The following is a 17,696-nucleotide window of genomic DNA, read 5'->3' on the forward strand; positions in this document are numbered from 1 at the left end:
ATTGTAGTGCTTGGAAAACATAGGATGTACTGCCTGAGTCTTCTGGAAAATACAAGCTGGAACAACACACTGAATATTAGGTTTCACTATAAAAGATATAAACCAACATTTTTGCTCGTGTTGTCTGTAAGCTTTAATTTTAGACTGTTGTTTCTTTTCCAGTGATGATTACAGCTGGGAAATGAGGTCCTGTAGCACTTGTTAAAAGTGTTTTCATGGGACAAATACCAGGAAAATGACTATTGATGACTGAAACACAAGGCTAAATATTATTTTTAACACCTGAGGGAAAACTGTGCTCCGCCAGCACTCCGCTGTAGGCAGCAGCCCATTTGGCTCACAGTCCACTTTCTGCACCCGTGTTGCTCCATCAGAGGAACAGGCTGGGTCTGCGGTTTGGGATGCTGGGACAGCTGAGAACAAAGTGCCAAAACCTGCCCAACGACGATGGGGAAAAGTGACTTTGGGTCCTGGCTGCACTCTGCCCTGATAAATCACTACGTGGGTCGCCCAAAAGGGTGAGCTTGTCCTCCCTCAGATCCAGGGGCGTTTGAGCTGAGTGATAGCCTACTTAGTAATATGTCAATTTTTTCCTCCCAGGAAAGCATTGGAGCAAGTGTAATTTCTTACTCTAGCTTGCTCTCCGGGTACTTGCCTGTGGTGGCCACAGAGTATGTGGGATTGATTTTAACTCTGTGCTTTTCAGAGAATTAGTACTATTTTTAGCAATAACACTCTCCTGACACATTCCCAAGAGAGAACGATATATCAAGGAAACACAGAGGCCATGTGCATGAGTTGCAGCCCTGACCCAACTCCTGAGGTCCCCTTGCCTGGAGAAGCACCATGTGGTCCTGCTGTGACCTCCTGCCACGCGATGCAGCACCCCTGCCCGGGAGGGTTTTGGGGAGCAGGAGGCAGTGGCTGAGGCCCCTGAGTTGACTGGCACGTCTCCCCAGCCTGTGGAGCAGTGCTACCCTGATCACGCCAGCCGACAGCTCTTTGTGGCCGCTGGCCTCGGGGGTAGGGAGGAGGAGACTCCCCTCAGCTTGGGCTCTGTCACTGATAGTGGCCAGGGTGGGGTGCCAACTGGAGATTCAGGTTTGTGGTAAGCCAACAACTGAAGGAAATGCTCTGTAGTCTTGTGTAGCTGCTACATGGTGCGCTTCAAAATATTGAGAAGATTTTGCACACTAGATACCCAAGTAACAGAAAACTAGTAAGCAAAGTGCAGCTCTTAGATAAAACAGAATGAAGGTGCATAACTTTTGTAAGTATTAGCAAAGCGGTCTGGTCCCCAGCACAACTTTTCCTGATGTTGCACTGCATGCAGCATTCCTGCAGGAGAAACAAAAATTTTAATTGCCAGGTGAGTCCTTGTTTGGGGATGCACTGTGTCTCACATCAAGCATAGGAGAGGACTTAGGCACATTGTTAATTCTGGAAGATAGCTGAATTTCAGGGACTAATGTAGGTAGGTACCAAATTTGTTGCATTGAAACAAATAGACATGGAGTTAAATGAGTACTATTGTTAAGTAGAGGCATTTGAAACCTTCATGGTACTTGTTTCCAAAGTATAAGTACTGTGAATGCTTTGGACAAGGGGTAAATAGGGGTTTTATAGGTGATGGTGGTATCAGCAAGGGGCTGTCCCTTCTCCTCCTCTGTTCTTTCCCTCCTTCAGTTCTTGCTGGCCAGGACCTGTCCTGGGGAAATGTGGTTTCACTGTATGAGTTGTGGTCCAAGATGGATGCTGCTGAGGCATCTCCTGGACCTTCTCTACTGGGTGTACAGAGCCCATGGCTATAGCCACTCATTCACCTTTGCTCTCTGTCTGCTGACCAGATGTGGGTTTTGCTGAGGAGAAGTGGAAGCCTGCTTGGCTTTCAGCCTCTCTTCTGTCATCTGCTGGAGCGAAGGCACCTTTTGTAGCTACATAGCTTAATTCTGGTGAAGGGCTTGGGGCTGGGGAAGGGAAGAGGCCCCATGTTTTGCCATAGTAGTTTCTCTTGACTGGTATTACAAGCATCATGGAAGTCACAAAGAGTTTTCGTATCATCTCATACTGCCAGTACTTGGAGTCACGATGCTCCTGTCACACCTGTCCATCTCCCATTGCTGTCTTGTATTTGTTTCCACCTTAATACCAACAGTGATAAAAATTGGACTAAAATTCCATGGTAACCCCCTGAACTCTTCAGAGTGCAGAAGTATTAATATGTAGCTTTTAAAGGATGTTCAGCGGCTAGATAACAGTTTTTGTGGAGAAAGCCAAGCTTTGCACACCTATGCAAGGTCTTAGTGATGATCACCTAGGGTTATTGGGTGAAAAAAGATCCCTCTATGTGTTACGGAGGAGTTGGCAATACTGTTGTGATTGCTTGCACGTATTATAAAAGCAAAGGTGTGATTTGACATGCAGCGTTTCCCTTGTGCGTGGAGGGTTTATCCCCTCTGTAGCTCAGAAATGTGTACAGCTGTCACCTTTTTATACTAATTTTTAATGATGGATATTCATTTCTTTTCGTTAGAGATCCAGTGACACGAAGAAGCGAAGGCTGCTACTGCTTCTCTTTTGCTGAAGTGTGCGGGAGGACTGAGGTGTTGTGGCAGGGATTTGGGGCAGCACCTATAGCACAGAGACCTCCCAGGTGCCCCCTGGTGCGAGGCAGCCCCCGCCTCCACCATGCTGCTCCCCATTGCCCTTTGCCTTATTTAAGCACCCGAGCTGGAAAACAACTGAAAAGAAAGTCTGTGTTTCATATGTCTTACAGGATTGAGCTGAAATACTGGTAGTGTGCTCATGTCTATTTTATTGTACAGAAACGCAGGTTTTGTCTTTATGTCATAAGCTAATAATTCAGATTGTTGAGAATGTTTGTATTAATATCGATAACACAAATATATACAGATATGTAAACATATATGTTCCAATGAATATATATTCTAATTGATAATTATACCAGCTGTCATTTCTGTAGATATGTTTGTCGAAGAAACACATAATACATTCCTGTTTGATCTACTTTTCTCAGATGAAATGCAATTACTTCCTTGAGTACAGTGGCCACCAGGTGTCATCAGAATGCTTTTATTTTTATTAATTTCACCTTTTCTGTGGAAGCATATATACACTTTGTATACTTCTCTGGAAACTTTGTTAACCTACCACACAAATAATCCTAACTCTTTATGTTAGCTATTCAGCCAAAAACTCTGCAGCTCTTTTCAGCTGAGCTACTTGAATAAGCTGCTGACAGGAGGAAAACAAGATGCACAATAACAATGAGAAGCGTGTCCATAGGCACACAAATTATCGTATGCATTCTTTTGCCCCAGTCATTCAAAAGATAGAGACAGATACAGTAAGCTAAACCATGTGGGCTTGGTTTTCCTTAAGGGAATGTCATTAAGGAGCTACAGGCAAGGCAGAAAACAATTACACAGAAAATACTAGTATTTAAAACATGTTGAATTTCCCTTTCTATCTTCTTCCATTCTTCCTCCTTTTTATGTCTTTTCTACAGTTTTGGTGTCTTAACTTCACATTAAATGTATATATATATTTAATTATTTCACTCTGGATGTTAGGCATACTTGCACTAATTGTGGATAAAATACATATGAACTATTATTATATCAGCCTACCTTTAAGTTAAAATGGTATTTGCTAGGTTCCTTTTTATTTTCAGTGAGCTATTGCTTAGTGAATAGCTGTGTAATAAGTAAGTGAAAAATGCTCAGTATCTTTTTTTTTTTTTGGTTATTTAAAAAATGAATAGAACATTTCAATTTCAAAAAATGCATTGTTTTCTCCTACTTCCTTGCAGTGTTTTCTAGTCCTACTTCCCTTGTGCATCTTGGTTCAACTTACTTCTGGGCAGCCAGCTGGCCACTTGTGTTGGCCTTTTCACCTGTGCTGCTGCCGCTGCCTCTTGGAGCCTGCTCATGTGTGTTAGGAGACAAATGTGTCCCAGACTGTGACGATGGAGGCTTCTTGTTCCTTCTCATATGATATGGAGTATAAAACAAGGTGCAAACAAAGCTATCTCTTTTTTTGTTTTGTTTTGTTTCTTAGGTTTAATTTTCAGTAAAAATTGATGAAAATTTAGTAAATATTTTAAACACTAGAATAGCAGTCTAAGAAATTCATACTCCTTATATTTTAAAGGAGAACATAGTTAGGGCTTTTAGGATCAGGTTTCTAGGGTAAAAAATCCAAGAGCCAGCTTCCAAGTAACAGCAATTTGAAGTGAGTGTTATCTTTTGCTGCCAAAGTGCAGAAAAAAACTTAAGACTTCCAGCATTTTTTTTCAGGCATCAGCATGAGGTGGTGCCTCTGTACTTTCTCTGATGAATTCCAGTGTGGTCCACTGTACATAAGAGGGTCTTACAGCCTATGGTACAAGAGAGATTCAAGTTGCATTTACTTCTTGCTTTTCTCTAGTTTTAATTGGTGAAGCTGATGAGAACTGCATCTTGCATGAAGCCATGTGATTCTGAGAGTTCCCACAAACCGCGGGACTCATTATGGCATGTGAAAAATTTCTTTCCTGCAAGTTTCCTTCATGGACCTGATAAACTCTCTAAAGTGTTTTGAGAATGCTTGAACAGTGCTTTTCATCCATAAATATCACAGTGCTATAAAAATACGATCACTCTTGGATCCTCAGAAGTTTCTGTTGCATAGTTTTATTGCTATTGTTATATGTATGCCTCGCTCTGGAAATAGTCAAAATTATTTGAATTTACAAATCAAAATATAAAGACCTTTTTAAATTAAAAAAATCATTGAAAATCTGGGGGCTATTCAACATTTCTTAGGAGATACTAGTGTGTTTCCTTTTATTCTCTGTCTTGGACATGCCTATTGATTCTGACAGCAGTTGAAATGAGTGTATATCTATATCTGTCTTTCTTGACTCCCTCTTCAAAGCTGATCTAATCGGTCACCATTGCTTCATTTAGCGGCATTTGGCTGTTTTTGAAGTGAGTGGATGATGGACTAGGGAGCCTTCTCTTTTTGTGTGTGTGAATTAAAGAATAGATTCCTTATGTCAGGAATTCATAAGAATTTCCTTTTTGTTGGCAATTTCCCCTCATGCATCCCCCTGAATGACTTTCATGGGTTTGGAAGCAGAAGCCAGAGGGATGTGGATCACACCGCTGGGCGCGTTTCCCCATGATGCCATTGCAGTTCTTTCCGATGCCTGTGAGAAAGTGAAGTTAATGGGTGCAGATAACTTGGTGTTTGCAGTGATGACTATCAGTGGGCTTTTTATTTTGTTACTTTTAACTACTGCAAATACATCAGTGTAGAAGTTTCCAAGTCTTTAGTCTTTGAAAGCCCACAACTTGTTTAGAAGTCTGCTGTGGAGGTTCTGGTGCCTTTGGAAAATGAGTTGTTTTCCATGAAAGAACAGACTCATGATGCGAAGTTTGAAGCTCCAGCTTTCCTGAGCTGCAAGTTTGTAATGTTTAAATGGTACTCCTCAAATTCGAGGTGATCCTTGTTCCATCTGAATCAACAAGCATACTGTCTTCTGTATTCCATTATTAAGGAAGCTATTCTCTTGGATTAGTCTCTCTGAAGGGAGGTAACTTTATAAGGCCATAAGACAGAGCTATGGTTTGATTTAGGAAGGATGTTATGCCCTTTGAAATGAGATGATGTTTATTTGACACAAAGGTCATATGGTGAGATGAGTTGTTCACATTCAGTTTTGCGCAGACTGTTTAAGGAGCTCATTAAAGTGATTTTGCTTCATTGTATCCATGATTTCATTGAAAGAATTAATTGTCTGAAAAAGGGGGATTTTTACTGAAAAAAAACCACTAACTCTGTTTTCCACATGTCACATCCTTTACAAACACTGCAGACTGGGTATTGAATACTTGGAGATGATAATATGCTGACTGAGAAGTGCTTTGGGAATTCTAGTGCCAGGATTAGCATAAAAAATAAAAATCAAAGTGGAATTTAGTACCTATTAATATGCTTTCTTTGGGTTCTTCTGTGTACATCCATTGCCCTTCCCTTAAAGAGGGACCAAATATGAGGGACCAAATATGACCAAAATGAGAAGTAAATAAAAATGTATTGAACATCAAGTTAAGGAACTTTGCAGTTCATTACATGTTTATGGATCATCACTAAATTGCTTGTCCTTCTCATCTTAATTTAAGATTACTACTTTCTAAATTTCATCTGAGGGTTAGGGCAATGCAAGTCTTACGTTGAAAATCTTAACTGCACTGTCTCTACCTTTTCGCACAGAGGAATTATTTACTATGTTTCAGACCAGAAGAAAAAAAAAAGCAGAGAAAACACTCAACCAAAATGTTCTCTGTTTCCGTCAAAGAAAAGATCTTCTGTCTGCATGAAAAGATCTTCTGACTGATGCTCTTGTATAGAACTCTAGCAGGTACTATATCAATATACAAAAAAACAGTATAGGAAGAATGCAAAAATCTGTGTTGTTAGCTGGTAAAAAATGGTGTTGGCAGCTCAAGAAATGGTATTTTTCTCACTTTTTTATTAGTTTTCTTCTTTATATGTAGTAAGATGGTGCTGAATTGTGACTGTGGGATGTCTTTTAAATTTGATCAAACATTGAAACAAAAATTTCTTTATTCTGACCACTTGGAAATCCCAATGTATGAAAGAGGAGAATCTTTAGTTACATTGGTTTCTGTGACACAGCCAAAAGCATTATGTATTATGCACTTACAATTTAAAAATATATATGTATCCTGGTATGTTTTGTAAAGATTCGGATATTTGGCCTATGCAGATGTAGCATATGTAACATAAACATTTTGCTTTTGAAGATCTTAAAAACATGCTTCACTTCTTTCAGATGCTTGGAAAATTACTGAAGAAAAGCACTATGATAAAGACTTAACCAATATTTCCAGCAGAATTATTGAGCTTAGCTTTTTCTGTGCATAAAAGGTGAGGCCACTCCAGGTTTCTTTCCAAAACTTAGGAACAGCAGTGTGCTGCAAAGAACCTTAAAATGTGTTAGTTAATGTATGACTGTCTTCAAGCAGAAGAATTTGTTAACCTGAAGCTAATGTGGCAAATTAATTTTTGGTCATATCCTTTAAGAATCTGTTCAGCTATACTTGATTTATATGAACATTAACAAAAGATTTATGTTACAAAAAGTCAACCCACTTTTGAGTTAGAACAGCTTCATTTTGAACATCAAATATGATGTTAAGAGAGAGCTGTTTGACAGAACTGAGTTTTAAACTATGGAAAGACTGAAGATTTGATGGCTGTCTGCTCTGCTTGGACTTGATCCTGTGCTCTGGTGGTTTGCTGGGATGTAGCTGGTGATACCAGCAGTGCAGTCTCAGGTCTGTAGAAATCCTTTCTGGTTTATTTATGCAATACATAAGTGGTTATGTATTACTGTGCTTTAGATATCTGTTACTTGTAAAAATGTATTCAGAATCTTTAAGAAGGCAGAAGGAAAGGCACGAGAGCTTGCGCCCTGCATTGTTTTTAGTCATCTTGGTCCATGAGTAAGGTAGTTCAAGAGCTGTTGTTCCCCACTTCTACTGCTATGTGGGTTTGCCAGCATTGCATTGATATCAAAAGGCTTACTCAGACGCACTAATGAGTAGGAGTTAAGCATGTGCTTAAGCTGTTGTGGCTGCAGAGGGTTACTTGCTACATCTAGAATGTGTTTTTGTTTACCAGTTGATTTAATCAAATTCCAGATGCTGATTCTTTGCTCTTGATGGTGATCCCTGTGCCAGACTAAGGTTTGATCCAAGATTAATTTTGCAAGAATAAACCCGTTTAACCTTATGTATCGTGTGGTCACTGGGACTCTACAAACTCGGAGTGCTGCTGATGCGTTCTCTGATGCATCGGTTTCCATATTAATACCAACTATAGGCTAGCCCTTAATTAGTGTAGTGGCTTTGATGAGAGTGGAGGTGAATTGGCTTATGCAGACTGAGGGTTAGGACCACCCAGATTTCTGACCAGTTTGTTGCTTTACCATTATCCTCCTGTCTCGTGGCAAATCTGAGGAGACATCCAGGAGAGAAGCTTACAGATGAGGAGGCACCATAGGCTCCTTTTGCCTAGAGGAGGCTCATGGTATGGGGAATGCATCCTGCGAGTGACAGTAGTCATTTGTGTGATACATCCATGCGGGGAGCTGAGCACAGCTCTGCCCACAGCTCCTGTTTGGTGTGAGTTACTACTCTCCTATCAAGGAGGCTGAGGCATATGCTACTGAAAATGTCTTAGAGACACAGCGGTCTTATCTGAGCAAAGATCCTGGTGGGGAGAATGACAGAATAATTTTGCTTGGAAGAGACCCTCAGGATCATCAAGTCCAACCATAATCTAACGCTAGCACTAAACCTTGTCCCTAAGAACCTCATCTAAACGCCTTTTACACCCCTCCAGGGATGGTGACTCCACCACTTCCCTGGGCAACCTGTTCCAATGCCTGACAACTCTTTCTGTGAAGAAATGTTTCCTAATATCCAGTCTAAACCTTCCCTGGCGCAACTTGAGGCCATTTTGTCTCGTCCTGTCAACAAGAAAGAGCGACATGGTTCAGTGCTGTGGTCTAGACCTTGTCTGAGATGCGGAGAACTGACTACAGCTCAGCAAATTGCTGACTATGGTCCCAGCAAAAAATAGTGACAGTAGCCATTGAGTGTCTATGTCAGATGATGTGCTCTGGTCCTAAAGGCAACTTTAAGAGAGAACTAAAAGAAATTGAAGGCAATTTAATTCCTTAGATTAATAATTATGGCGTAATTTTAGAAAAAGCACAGCAACTGCTTCGTAGTTATTTTCTGTCATAGAGAATTCTTTCTGGATTATAATTTCATGCAGTTGCATATTCCCATATATTGATATTTTGACACCGTTTATATGGAGGTGGGATAGAGGCAAACATAACCCTGGAAAGGGTGTGCAGGGTGAGATTATTTTAATCAAAACTCAGATGTCAGGTAGAGCTGAAACTCATAAAGGCATGTCATTAATAGTTGCCACACCTAACTTGTGCCTTGCAGCTGAGGAGCTATTGCCTTGATAGTACTTGTTATTAGTTGTATGTATAGTTGTGAAGCTGTTGCATTAATTAGGAGAAATGCCTGTAAGTGAAGCAGAGTGCATCCCCTGTCTGTGTCCTAGTTTATCATGAAATGAAGGCAGAGATAAGTGTCTCTATCTACTGTTGACTTGGAGTACAGGAGGAATTAGGCAAGAAGGCTGGGGCATAAAGCTCTGTTGCATCTTGGTATTACGTATGAGACTATTCTAATTTCATACCAAAATTATTGGCAGAACCTATGAGATTTGTTTTGCATTTTTCACTTGCCTAGCAACTCCTTTGTAGTTGTGACTACAAGCAGTTTACAAAGATAAAATAAGGGAATTTTTTTTTTTTTTTACTTTTTTTTATTTTTTTTTGCTAAGCACTTGAAAAAATCCGTGATTGATGCAATACAATTGAGTCGAAGACAAGGCTGGACACCAGAACTGAGATTGTTATCCGGGATTTTTGGTAGAGCACAGAGTGGGATGAACTTCTACTGGAGGGTTAGTGAACAAATACTGAGAAGTAAGGGTAAGCCTGCTGATACTGTATGCAAAAAACCAGACGTCTTTTTGGAGGTGTGCGGCTTGTGGATATGAGCTGAATCTGCACTGGTGTGGCAGGAAAGGCATGTTCTGAGACTGCTGATACCTGCCTGTGACAGCTGGGAAGCATCCACCTCTGCGTGTCTGGCAGAAAGTGGCTTGTGATTTGTCAGGGGTTGATCTAGGTATGACAGTGCTTTAAGGTTTAAATCAAATTATAGGATGGCTTTAAATGGGCATGAAGCATGTCAGAACAGAGTATGGTATGGAGCCACCAGTCCCCTACTTATTAAAATGTCTTGAATTATGAATTTTTGTTGATGGAGAACCCCTAATTATCCTGATAAAACCTTTGATAGTGGAGGCTTCCAATGTGGGTATTAGTTCACTGCTGGACAGGTTCTCTGATAAATCAGATGGTCTGAGAGGAAAGTATCCTATAAAGAAGATGGAGAATTGGCTTGAGATTGTCAGTTGTCTTGTACAGCAAAGAAAAACCGACTGTTCTTCCCCAGGCCGTGCAAGGGAAGAGAGGTCAGGTCTCAGTGCTAGGCTCGGAACATGCTGTGGACGAAAAGAAGAAAAGGACTCATAGCTGTTGCCTGCGAACAGTTAAGGACGGATTTGTGGCACTCATCACTGAAGTAATTTCATGATATTTCCCAGGTTATATGAATGAAGTTGTACTGCAGTTAAATAACATAATTTTCTTTTTTTTTTTTTTTTTTTTCTGTATCCCAAATAGTGCTCATAAACGTTTTCAGGGTAAGCTTGCACTTCAAAGGCTTCATCGTCCTCTGCTAATAATCACTGTAGTGATTTTGAACATACTGACAATATGTGGACTTACTCCAGCTGAGAATATAGACCTGATCGTTTTACTTCTGATTAATTGTGGTACTTCATATCATGGCTTACTGAACAAAGAAAAAGAATAGTGTGTAAGAATCACAAAACCACAGTTAGCAATATCTGGATGCTCCAAAGGGCTGTTGTGATCTAGATGAGGTTATTCTCTTTTTATTTAGGTGTAACTAGCTTGGTGTAAGCTTGGTCAGTACTGTAGCTCAATGAGAGACCTACAATTGAAAAACTGTTTGATGTATGCAACTATTGTACACTCAATTCCTTATAGGCCTTCCATAAATTATTATTATGCAGAAAAGCATTTTTTACTTCCATAGGTAATAATTCCAAAGTTTAATACTTTCTTAGTTCTCAAAAGTAACCATAATTTTTTTTAAGCATGTACTTGAGTAGTTTTTTGTACCCTACATTGTCTGTATCAACATTGCAATTACTTAAACTTGTCAGGATACTTACAATTGTGGTCATGGCCTCATTCAATGGATAACCAAAAAAAACCCCAACAACTGGATACTTGCATCTGCAGAAAATTGATGTTTAAATCACGGTGTAAAGCACATAGATAAACATTTAGTATTTAATAATCTGCTAAAATGAAATGTATTCTCAATTCTCAATTGCTTCATATCAAAATGAAAAGGTAATAAATGTCATGATTTGATTTCCCACCCTCAACCCTCTAACGTGTTGGTAGCATCAGTTTTCTAGTGGTGACATCTTTTGAGGAGCAGGGAGGTCACACTGGGCAGTTGAGCAAAAGCTTTTGGTAACTGGATTTGGATGGTTAGAGTTTGTGCTGGGGTTCAAAGATGCTGTCTTTCTCTATACACCTGCTTCATGCCTTTGTGTTTTCTTCTCCACCTCCTCCTGTCCCCCAATTGGGAAATTAAGTTTTAGAGGATGTTTTAGGAATGGGGAACTATACTTGCAGCATATTCTTTTAGAGAATGGCTCTATTTGTGTTTTTCCTCTTTAGCAGGTAATTTAAGCAGAGGAAGGAAGGAAAACTTAATACTTACAATGTTTAACATTTATGTTGGCTTTGTTATGCTTGTCGTTGCAGTCATGATCATTTCCTCCTTGGATTTTTTTGAATTCAAGAACCTGGATTTCTAGTTCAGGAAAAGCTGAACATGCCATGGCCAGTTCCCTGAAAGCTGTTAGTGTTTTCTGTCCTAAAAATGCTCCCAGAAACAAAGGTTAGGCTTGTCTGCCCAAGTTTAAGCCTGTAGAAAATTACTTGATTACACAAAAACTATTGAAGCTGAGTGCTCACTCACATAGTGCTCATCACAGTGAGAGCACTGTAAACACTGCCTAAAAGTTGGTTTGATATTTAGATAGTATGAGTTTAGACACCATGCCAAAAATGCAGCCTTGTATCTTCCACTGTGTCTGTCTTCCTGCCATGATTTTGATCTGCTAGATTGCTTTTTTTTTTTTTACTTGAGTTTTTAACTTTTGGTTGTAGAAAAAAAGGCTAATAATAACTCTCTTGTTTTGTAGGTACTAAGCCAAATGATCTACAATTTATACTATCAATGTTAAGAATGGATGGGGAGGAAAATAAGAAGAGGGATGATGTTGATGAGAGTTTACAAACTGAGTTGACAGAAGAATCCTGGAGAAATACATCAGGAGAAAATGCTGGATGTGACTCTTCATCTGAGCAGAAAACAAAGCTTATATCAGATGTAGTGTTCAGGGACCTTGAAAAGAAAAGAAAAGAGAATGGCACAAACAAAAGAGCACTGTCAGGATCACCAAACCTGGATGTCGTTGTACCAGACAAACCTGAAAATATCTCCAGAAAAAGAAGGCGGATTTCTTCAGAAGACATGAAAGACAGTGAAAGGAAACTGCACAGTGTGATAGCTGGAGAAGCAGGTAGTAGAGTGACCGGAGCTGTAAAGAAAGAAGGAGATGCCAGTCGTCTTGGGGATGACATATTTAATTCAGATTTCCTGTGCCTACATTGCAATTTCAAATGTGCTGATGGTACCATATTGAAAATTCACAAGGAAAATAAACATTCACAAGATGTGCCAGCTGCTGTTCCAGACAAGTTATCTTCTTCAGAAAAAATCAGTGTTGGCTATACAGTTGAAAACATAGACAAGGATCTTAAAGGCAAAATGAGTGATCAGTGTTTACCTTCCTGCTCTGATATGGAAAAACATAAACGAGAAAGCCCCTCTAAACAATCCAAAGAGCAAATGTGCCCTCACTGTAGTTGCACAGCTGAATGTAGTTCAGCTTTACACATGCATGTTAAGCAAGATCATGAGAAATCCAAGATATTTTGTTGTGATCTTTGTGGTTTTCAGAGTGCTGAGGAAAATCTCGTAAATTCTCATTTCCTTGGCAAGACGCACCTTCGACGCCAGAATCTTGCTGCACGGGGAGGATTTGTACAGATATTGACAAAAAAATCCTTTAAAAAACAACGATCTACCACAACTAAAGAGAGGAATGTCAGAGCAAAACCTGGGACCAGTAAATTAAGAGCAAGAACTACTGATGCAGAAGAATTAAGTGTCTGCAGTGCGCTGAAAGGCTCAAAAGTAAGCTTATCTCAACAAAATGATGGCACCGCACTTGATGAAGTGATGCCATCTTTAAATGTTCCCACTGAAAAAAACGTGACCACGTCAGAAGAAACTTTGCTTTCTTCCACTGTAGAAGGAAATTATGAAGTCCATACTGAAAAACTAGAAATACCAGGACCCTCAGAAAATATCTTGCAGAAAACAGAACTCCCTCCAACCACCAAAAAGCTAGTTAGCAGTTTGAACATAGCAAGGACATTCAATCGACCAGACTACAAAAGAAATGTTGTCTTGTTAAGGTCTTTATTTGGACAGAGTAGGTCTTTTAGATTAAAAAGGCAGGTTAAAAGAAGATACAATTTCCTGGGTAACAGTAAGAGAAGGAAGTCTGAAACTCAAAGAGTACACATAAGGCGTGTCTCCAGCACACAGCTTAAACCTGGTGATTCAAGCCCTATGTCACATACAGAATTAGAAACAGATACTAAAAGTAGTTGTAATACTACTTCAGAAATTCAAGATCGTGCTGAAGATAAGCCAAATACTCTTTCCTCCAGCACTACAGACACTAAAGCTTCTGACTTTCAACTTACTGCTGATGATGGTGTTCATACTTGCACCGATTGTGGTCATGTTTTTCAGAACAGAAAAAGTTTGGAAATTCATCTTGCAGAGTTTCATACAAAAAGGATTCAGTTTCATTGTCAGATGTGTAGTTATTCCTCTGGAGTCAGGGAAGACATGAAACAACACTGTCAGGACAGCAAACACCAGATGGGTGGCTGTAGCTTTAATTGTCAACTCTGTTCCTTTACTGGCTTGAACGTGACCAGCCTTCAAAGCCATATGAGTGAGGCACATAGTATGTCCCATAGTTGTCCAACTTGCTTTCTTTTTTTTCAAATGGAAGAAGAGCTGATAAATCATCAAAAAGATGAGAAACATGAAGGTTCATTATTTCAGCAAGCTACTCCATTGAGTAACTGTGATCAGACCTTGCAAGTGGTAACTTATGCTGACACAGTATCAAACAAGAGCCAAAATCTTGCAAAGGAAATGGAAGTATCAATGAAAGCAAAAGCTACAGACCCTTCCTTTGTAAATCATAGAAGTGAACTAAAGCATTCTGTTCTGAATAAAACCCAATTTCAATGTAAAAAGTGTTTTTATAAGACAAGATCTTCCACGGTTCTTACAAGGCACATCAAACTCCGACATGCACAGGAACATCACTTCCTTTGCAAAGCATGTAATCTCTACTCACTGAGTAAGGAAGGAATGGAGAAGCATATCAAAAGAAGCAAGCACCTTGAAAATGCCAGGAAAAACAACATTGGACTACGTTTTGAAGAATGTATTGAAAAGGTTTGTGTTGGTGTTGGTGGCATTAAAACAGTGGTGGATCCTTCCATTTCTGGGAGTGGGAATACAGAGTTAGATAGAGAAATTATACATGTTTCATCCTCTTCCATGGAAAACCTATCAAGAAATAAGGAATTAATTCCACTTGAGCAAAGGATTGGTGAAAATGAATTTGATTTAGCTAATGCATCCAAAAGAGGGAAACGCAAAGGCACTCTTTCTAGGACATGTACCCATTGTGGTCTTTTGGCTTCCAGCGTTACAAATTTGTCTGTTCACATCAGACGAAAGCACAGTCATCAGTACAGCTATTTGTGTAAAGTTTGCAATTATTACACTGTAACCAAAGGAGATATGGAACGCCATTGTGCAACCAAAAAACACAAAAGTCGTGTTGAAATAGAAGGATGTGGAAAACAGAACTCAGAGATCATTGTTAGCCCTGAAGGAGGTAATTTTGAATCCGTGAGCAAGAAGGTTAACAGCCCCATGACTGCCTTGTATGAACACGTTGAGGATGGTAGTCAGTCATCAGATTTGGAAAATTCTGCCTTAGACAATCAGGAAGTTGAGCAAGGAGATGCTGAGCTAAAAGTTGCAAATGCCAGTAGGCTGCCAGATTTGGAGCATACTAGCAATCCATTAAATGTAAACCAACGTATATTTCTGGAACCAGCAAGGGTTACTCCAGACAGTGACCCATGCTTCCAGAGAAGAGCAACGGGTGCAAATGACAACAAGTGTGTACACTGCAGCTTCATTGCTCATTCTTCTTCTTCTCTAGAGCTGCATGTGAAGCGAAAACATACAAAACAATTTGAATACTACTGCATGGCTTGTGACTACTACGCTGTTACTCGCAGAGAGATGATTAGGCATGCAGCAACAGAGAAACATAAAATTAGAAGAGAATCTTATGTTTATTCTTCTGGGGAGGAAGCAAACACAGCAAATATCACTAGCACTGCTTTGTCTCAAGAGGAGCACCACCATGGTGCAGGAGAATCGAAAACTGGTTTAGGTGAACCAAAATGTGCCAATAGTATGGCAGAAGGTGATCACATGAGTAAAAGCTTAACTGGGTGTACTGTTTTAGATGAAAATGCATCGCCAGGAATGCCTCAAGGCAGCAGTTCCCAAAATGCCGTAGAAGGTGAACTTGAAGAGGAGTCTAAAAATGGAGAAGACCTTTTTTGTGAAGGATTCCAGCAAACTCCTCAGAACAATAAAGTTAAACTTGACAAGGAAGTACCATTTAAAGAAACAGATATTTCCGAATTGCAGAAATGTAGGCATGGTCAGGAGCTGCTCAACTCAGATGGTTATTGCACTGCAGAGAATCAAAGCAGATCAAGCAGCACAAACCTGAATTCAGGAGAAGGTGAGGAAAGCGTAGAAACAAATAGAGAAAACCTTGAAGTAGAGTCTAGAAACACAGATGTTCTCAAAGAAATATCACTGAAAAACAATAACCCACTTATGCTGACTCTTCCAGAAACAAGTAGTGCAGTAGAGCAGTCCAATTTTTCTGGGAACACTGGAGAAATGGTACAAAATATACGTAGTTTGGAGGGTGACAGAAGCTTCAAAGAGGATCCTACTGGGGAGGAGGAAGAAGCCCTTATGGAAGCACAACGTGAAGCAGAAGTGACTATAAATAACAATGTTTGGGAGGCAGATGGCTCAACAGCTGAGGGCATGCAAGAAAGTAGTAATGAGGCTTTAGGAACAGTTATCAGTGCTGATGATAAAGGAAAGGCAATGCAAAATTTTGGCAAGTTTGATTCTTCTATAGTGAGGTTAAAAAGCCATCAAGATGGGGAGGCCACTGAGCATTCAGCTGAAGGACAGATGTCAGGTGGAGTGAAAGCTGGTGAGCTCCCAGTGAAAGCAGACCCTTCACCAAGCGGTGGGAAAAAGAAGAAGTCAGAAGGAATTTCCCTCGGGGAATCAACACGGATTCGCTGCGATGACTGTGGTTTTCTAGCAGATGGTTTGAGCGGACTAAATGTTCACATAGCCATGAAACATCCTTCAAAAGAGAAACATTTTCACTGTTTACTCTGTGGAAAGTCATTTTACACAGAGAGCAACCTTCACCAGCACTTGGCCAGTGCCGGGCACATGCGGAACGAGCAGGCGAGCGTGGAGGAACTGCCTGAAGGAGGTGCCACCTTCAAGTGCGTCAAGTGCACGGAGCCCTTCGATTCGGAGCAGAGCTTGTTCCTCCACATCAAAGAGCAACACGAAGAGCTGTTGCGGGAAGTGAATAAGTACATTGTGGAAGACACAGAGCAAATAAACAGGGAGAGGGAGGAGAACCAAGGCAACGTCTGCAAGTATTGTGGGAAGATGTGTAGAAGTAGCAATTCCATGGCCTTCCTAGCTCACATCCGTACCCATACAGGTATGGAAACACTCTCTTTGCAAGTGGTCTCTTTCAAACGGAGTGAATTATACCCTTGGTCTTTCTCTGCTTGTTAATCTCTTTAACATTTCTTACAAACTGGCATTCGGATCACCTGATGAGCCCCTGGTGAAACTAAAAATCACCTAAAGGGGTATGGAAATACAGTGATCAAAGGCAGAAAATGTAACAACGTTTTAAGCACAGTCACCCTTTGCTTTTTGTTTCATATTGAGAGATTTCCTTCCCTTTAATCTAGACAGTAACCATTAATTAGTTCTTAAATTTATACAAAGAAGCAGGGGTGGTTTGAGAGAAAAATTAGCTGTTCTTTCTAACTTCCTCTTCCTTTAGTTGCTTAATATCCAAATTGTTTATTTCATTTCAATTCAGTTACACTTTCAGCATTAGGTAATGCTTCAGGATAGACATTTGATATTACATCATTCCTAAATAAATACCAATGAGAAGCATCAAGATGTTTTTGTAGAAATAAGTTATGGGAATTGGAATTGGTCAGCCTTTTTGGAAGGTAGTGTGTAAGGCTGATGTGATGCACAGGGATGTAGCATTTGGTTTGCTTTCTGTGCTGATCACACTTTCAATTCATTTTTATGTTTAATTTTAAGTGGAAAATTTAAAAACATTTTTGTAGAAAAATGCATAAGCTGCAGTTCTAAATTTATGTAAAAATTCACTGTGATGTTTCTATAAACCTGCCATACATTCTTTATTTTAAATAGACAGCTTTTCTAAATCACTGAGCTCTGCTTAGACAAGTGGTGTCTCCATGGTTGAATTTATGAGTGGATTTGAATAATAAATTCACATTTCAATGAACATATTTTCATTAAAACTGTAAGGTTTATTTTACTGTACTTTAA

The 17,696-nt window shown here is 39.8% G+C and overlaps 1 protein-coding gene across 1 annotated transcript in view; it reads left to right on the forward strand.

Annotated features, from left to right (window-relative positions):
• Positions 1-17,696, forward strand: part of ZNF407 (zinc finger protein 407) — a 347,047-nt gene that overhangs the window by 13,697 nt on the left and 315,654 nt on the right. Inside the window, exon 2 of the mRNA XM_071804301.1 lies at positions 12,001-16,812. Coding sequence (XP_071660402.1) covers positions 12,036-16,812 — 4,777 coding nt within the window. The 5' untranslated portion in view covers positions 12,001-12,035. The remainder of the gene's footprint in view (positions 1-12,000; positions 16,813-17,696) is intronic.

This window comes from Patagioenas fasciata, chromosome 2 (assembly GCF_037038585.1).
Source record: "Patagioenas fasciata isolate bPatFas1 chromosome 2, bPatFas1.hap1, whole genome shotgun sequence".
Lineage (NCBI taxonomy): Eukaryota > Metazoa > Chordata > Aves > Columbiformes > Columbidae > Patagioenas > Patagioenas fasciata.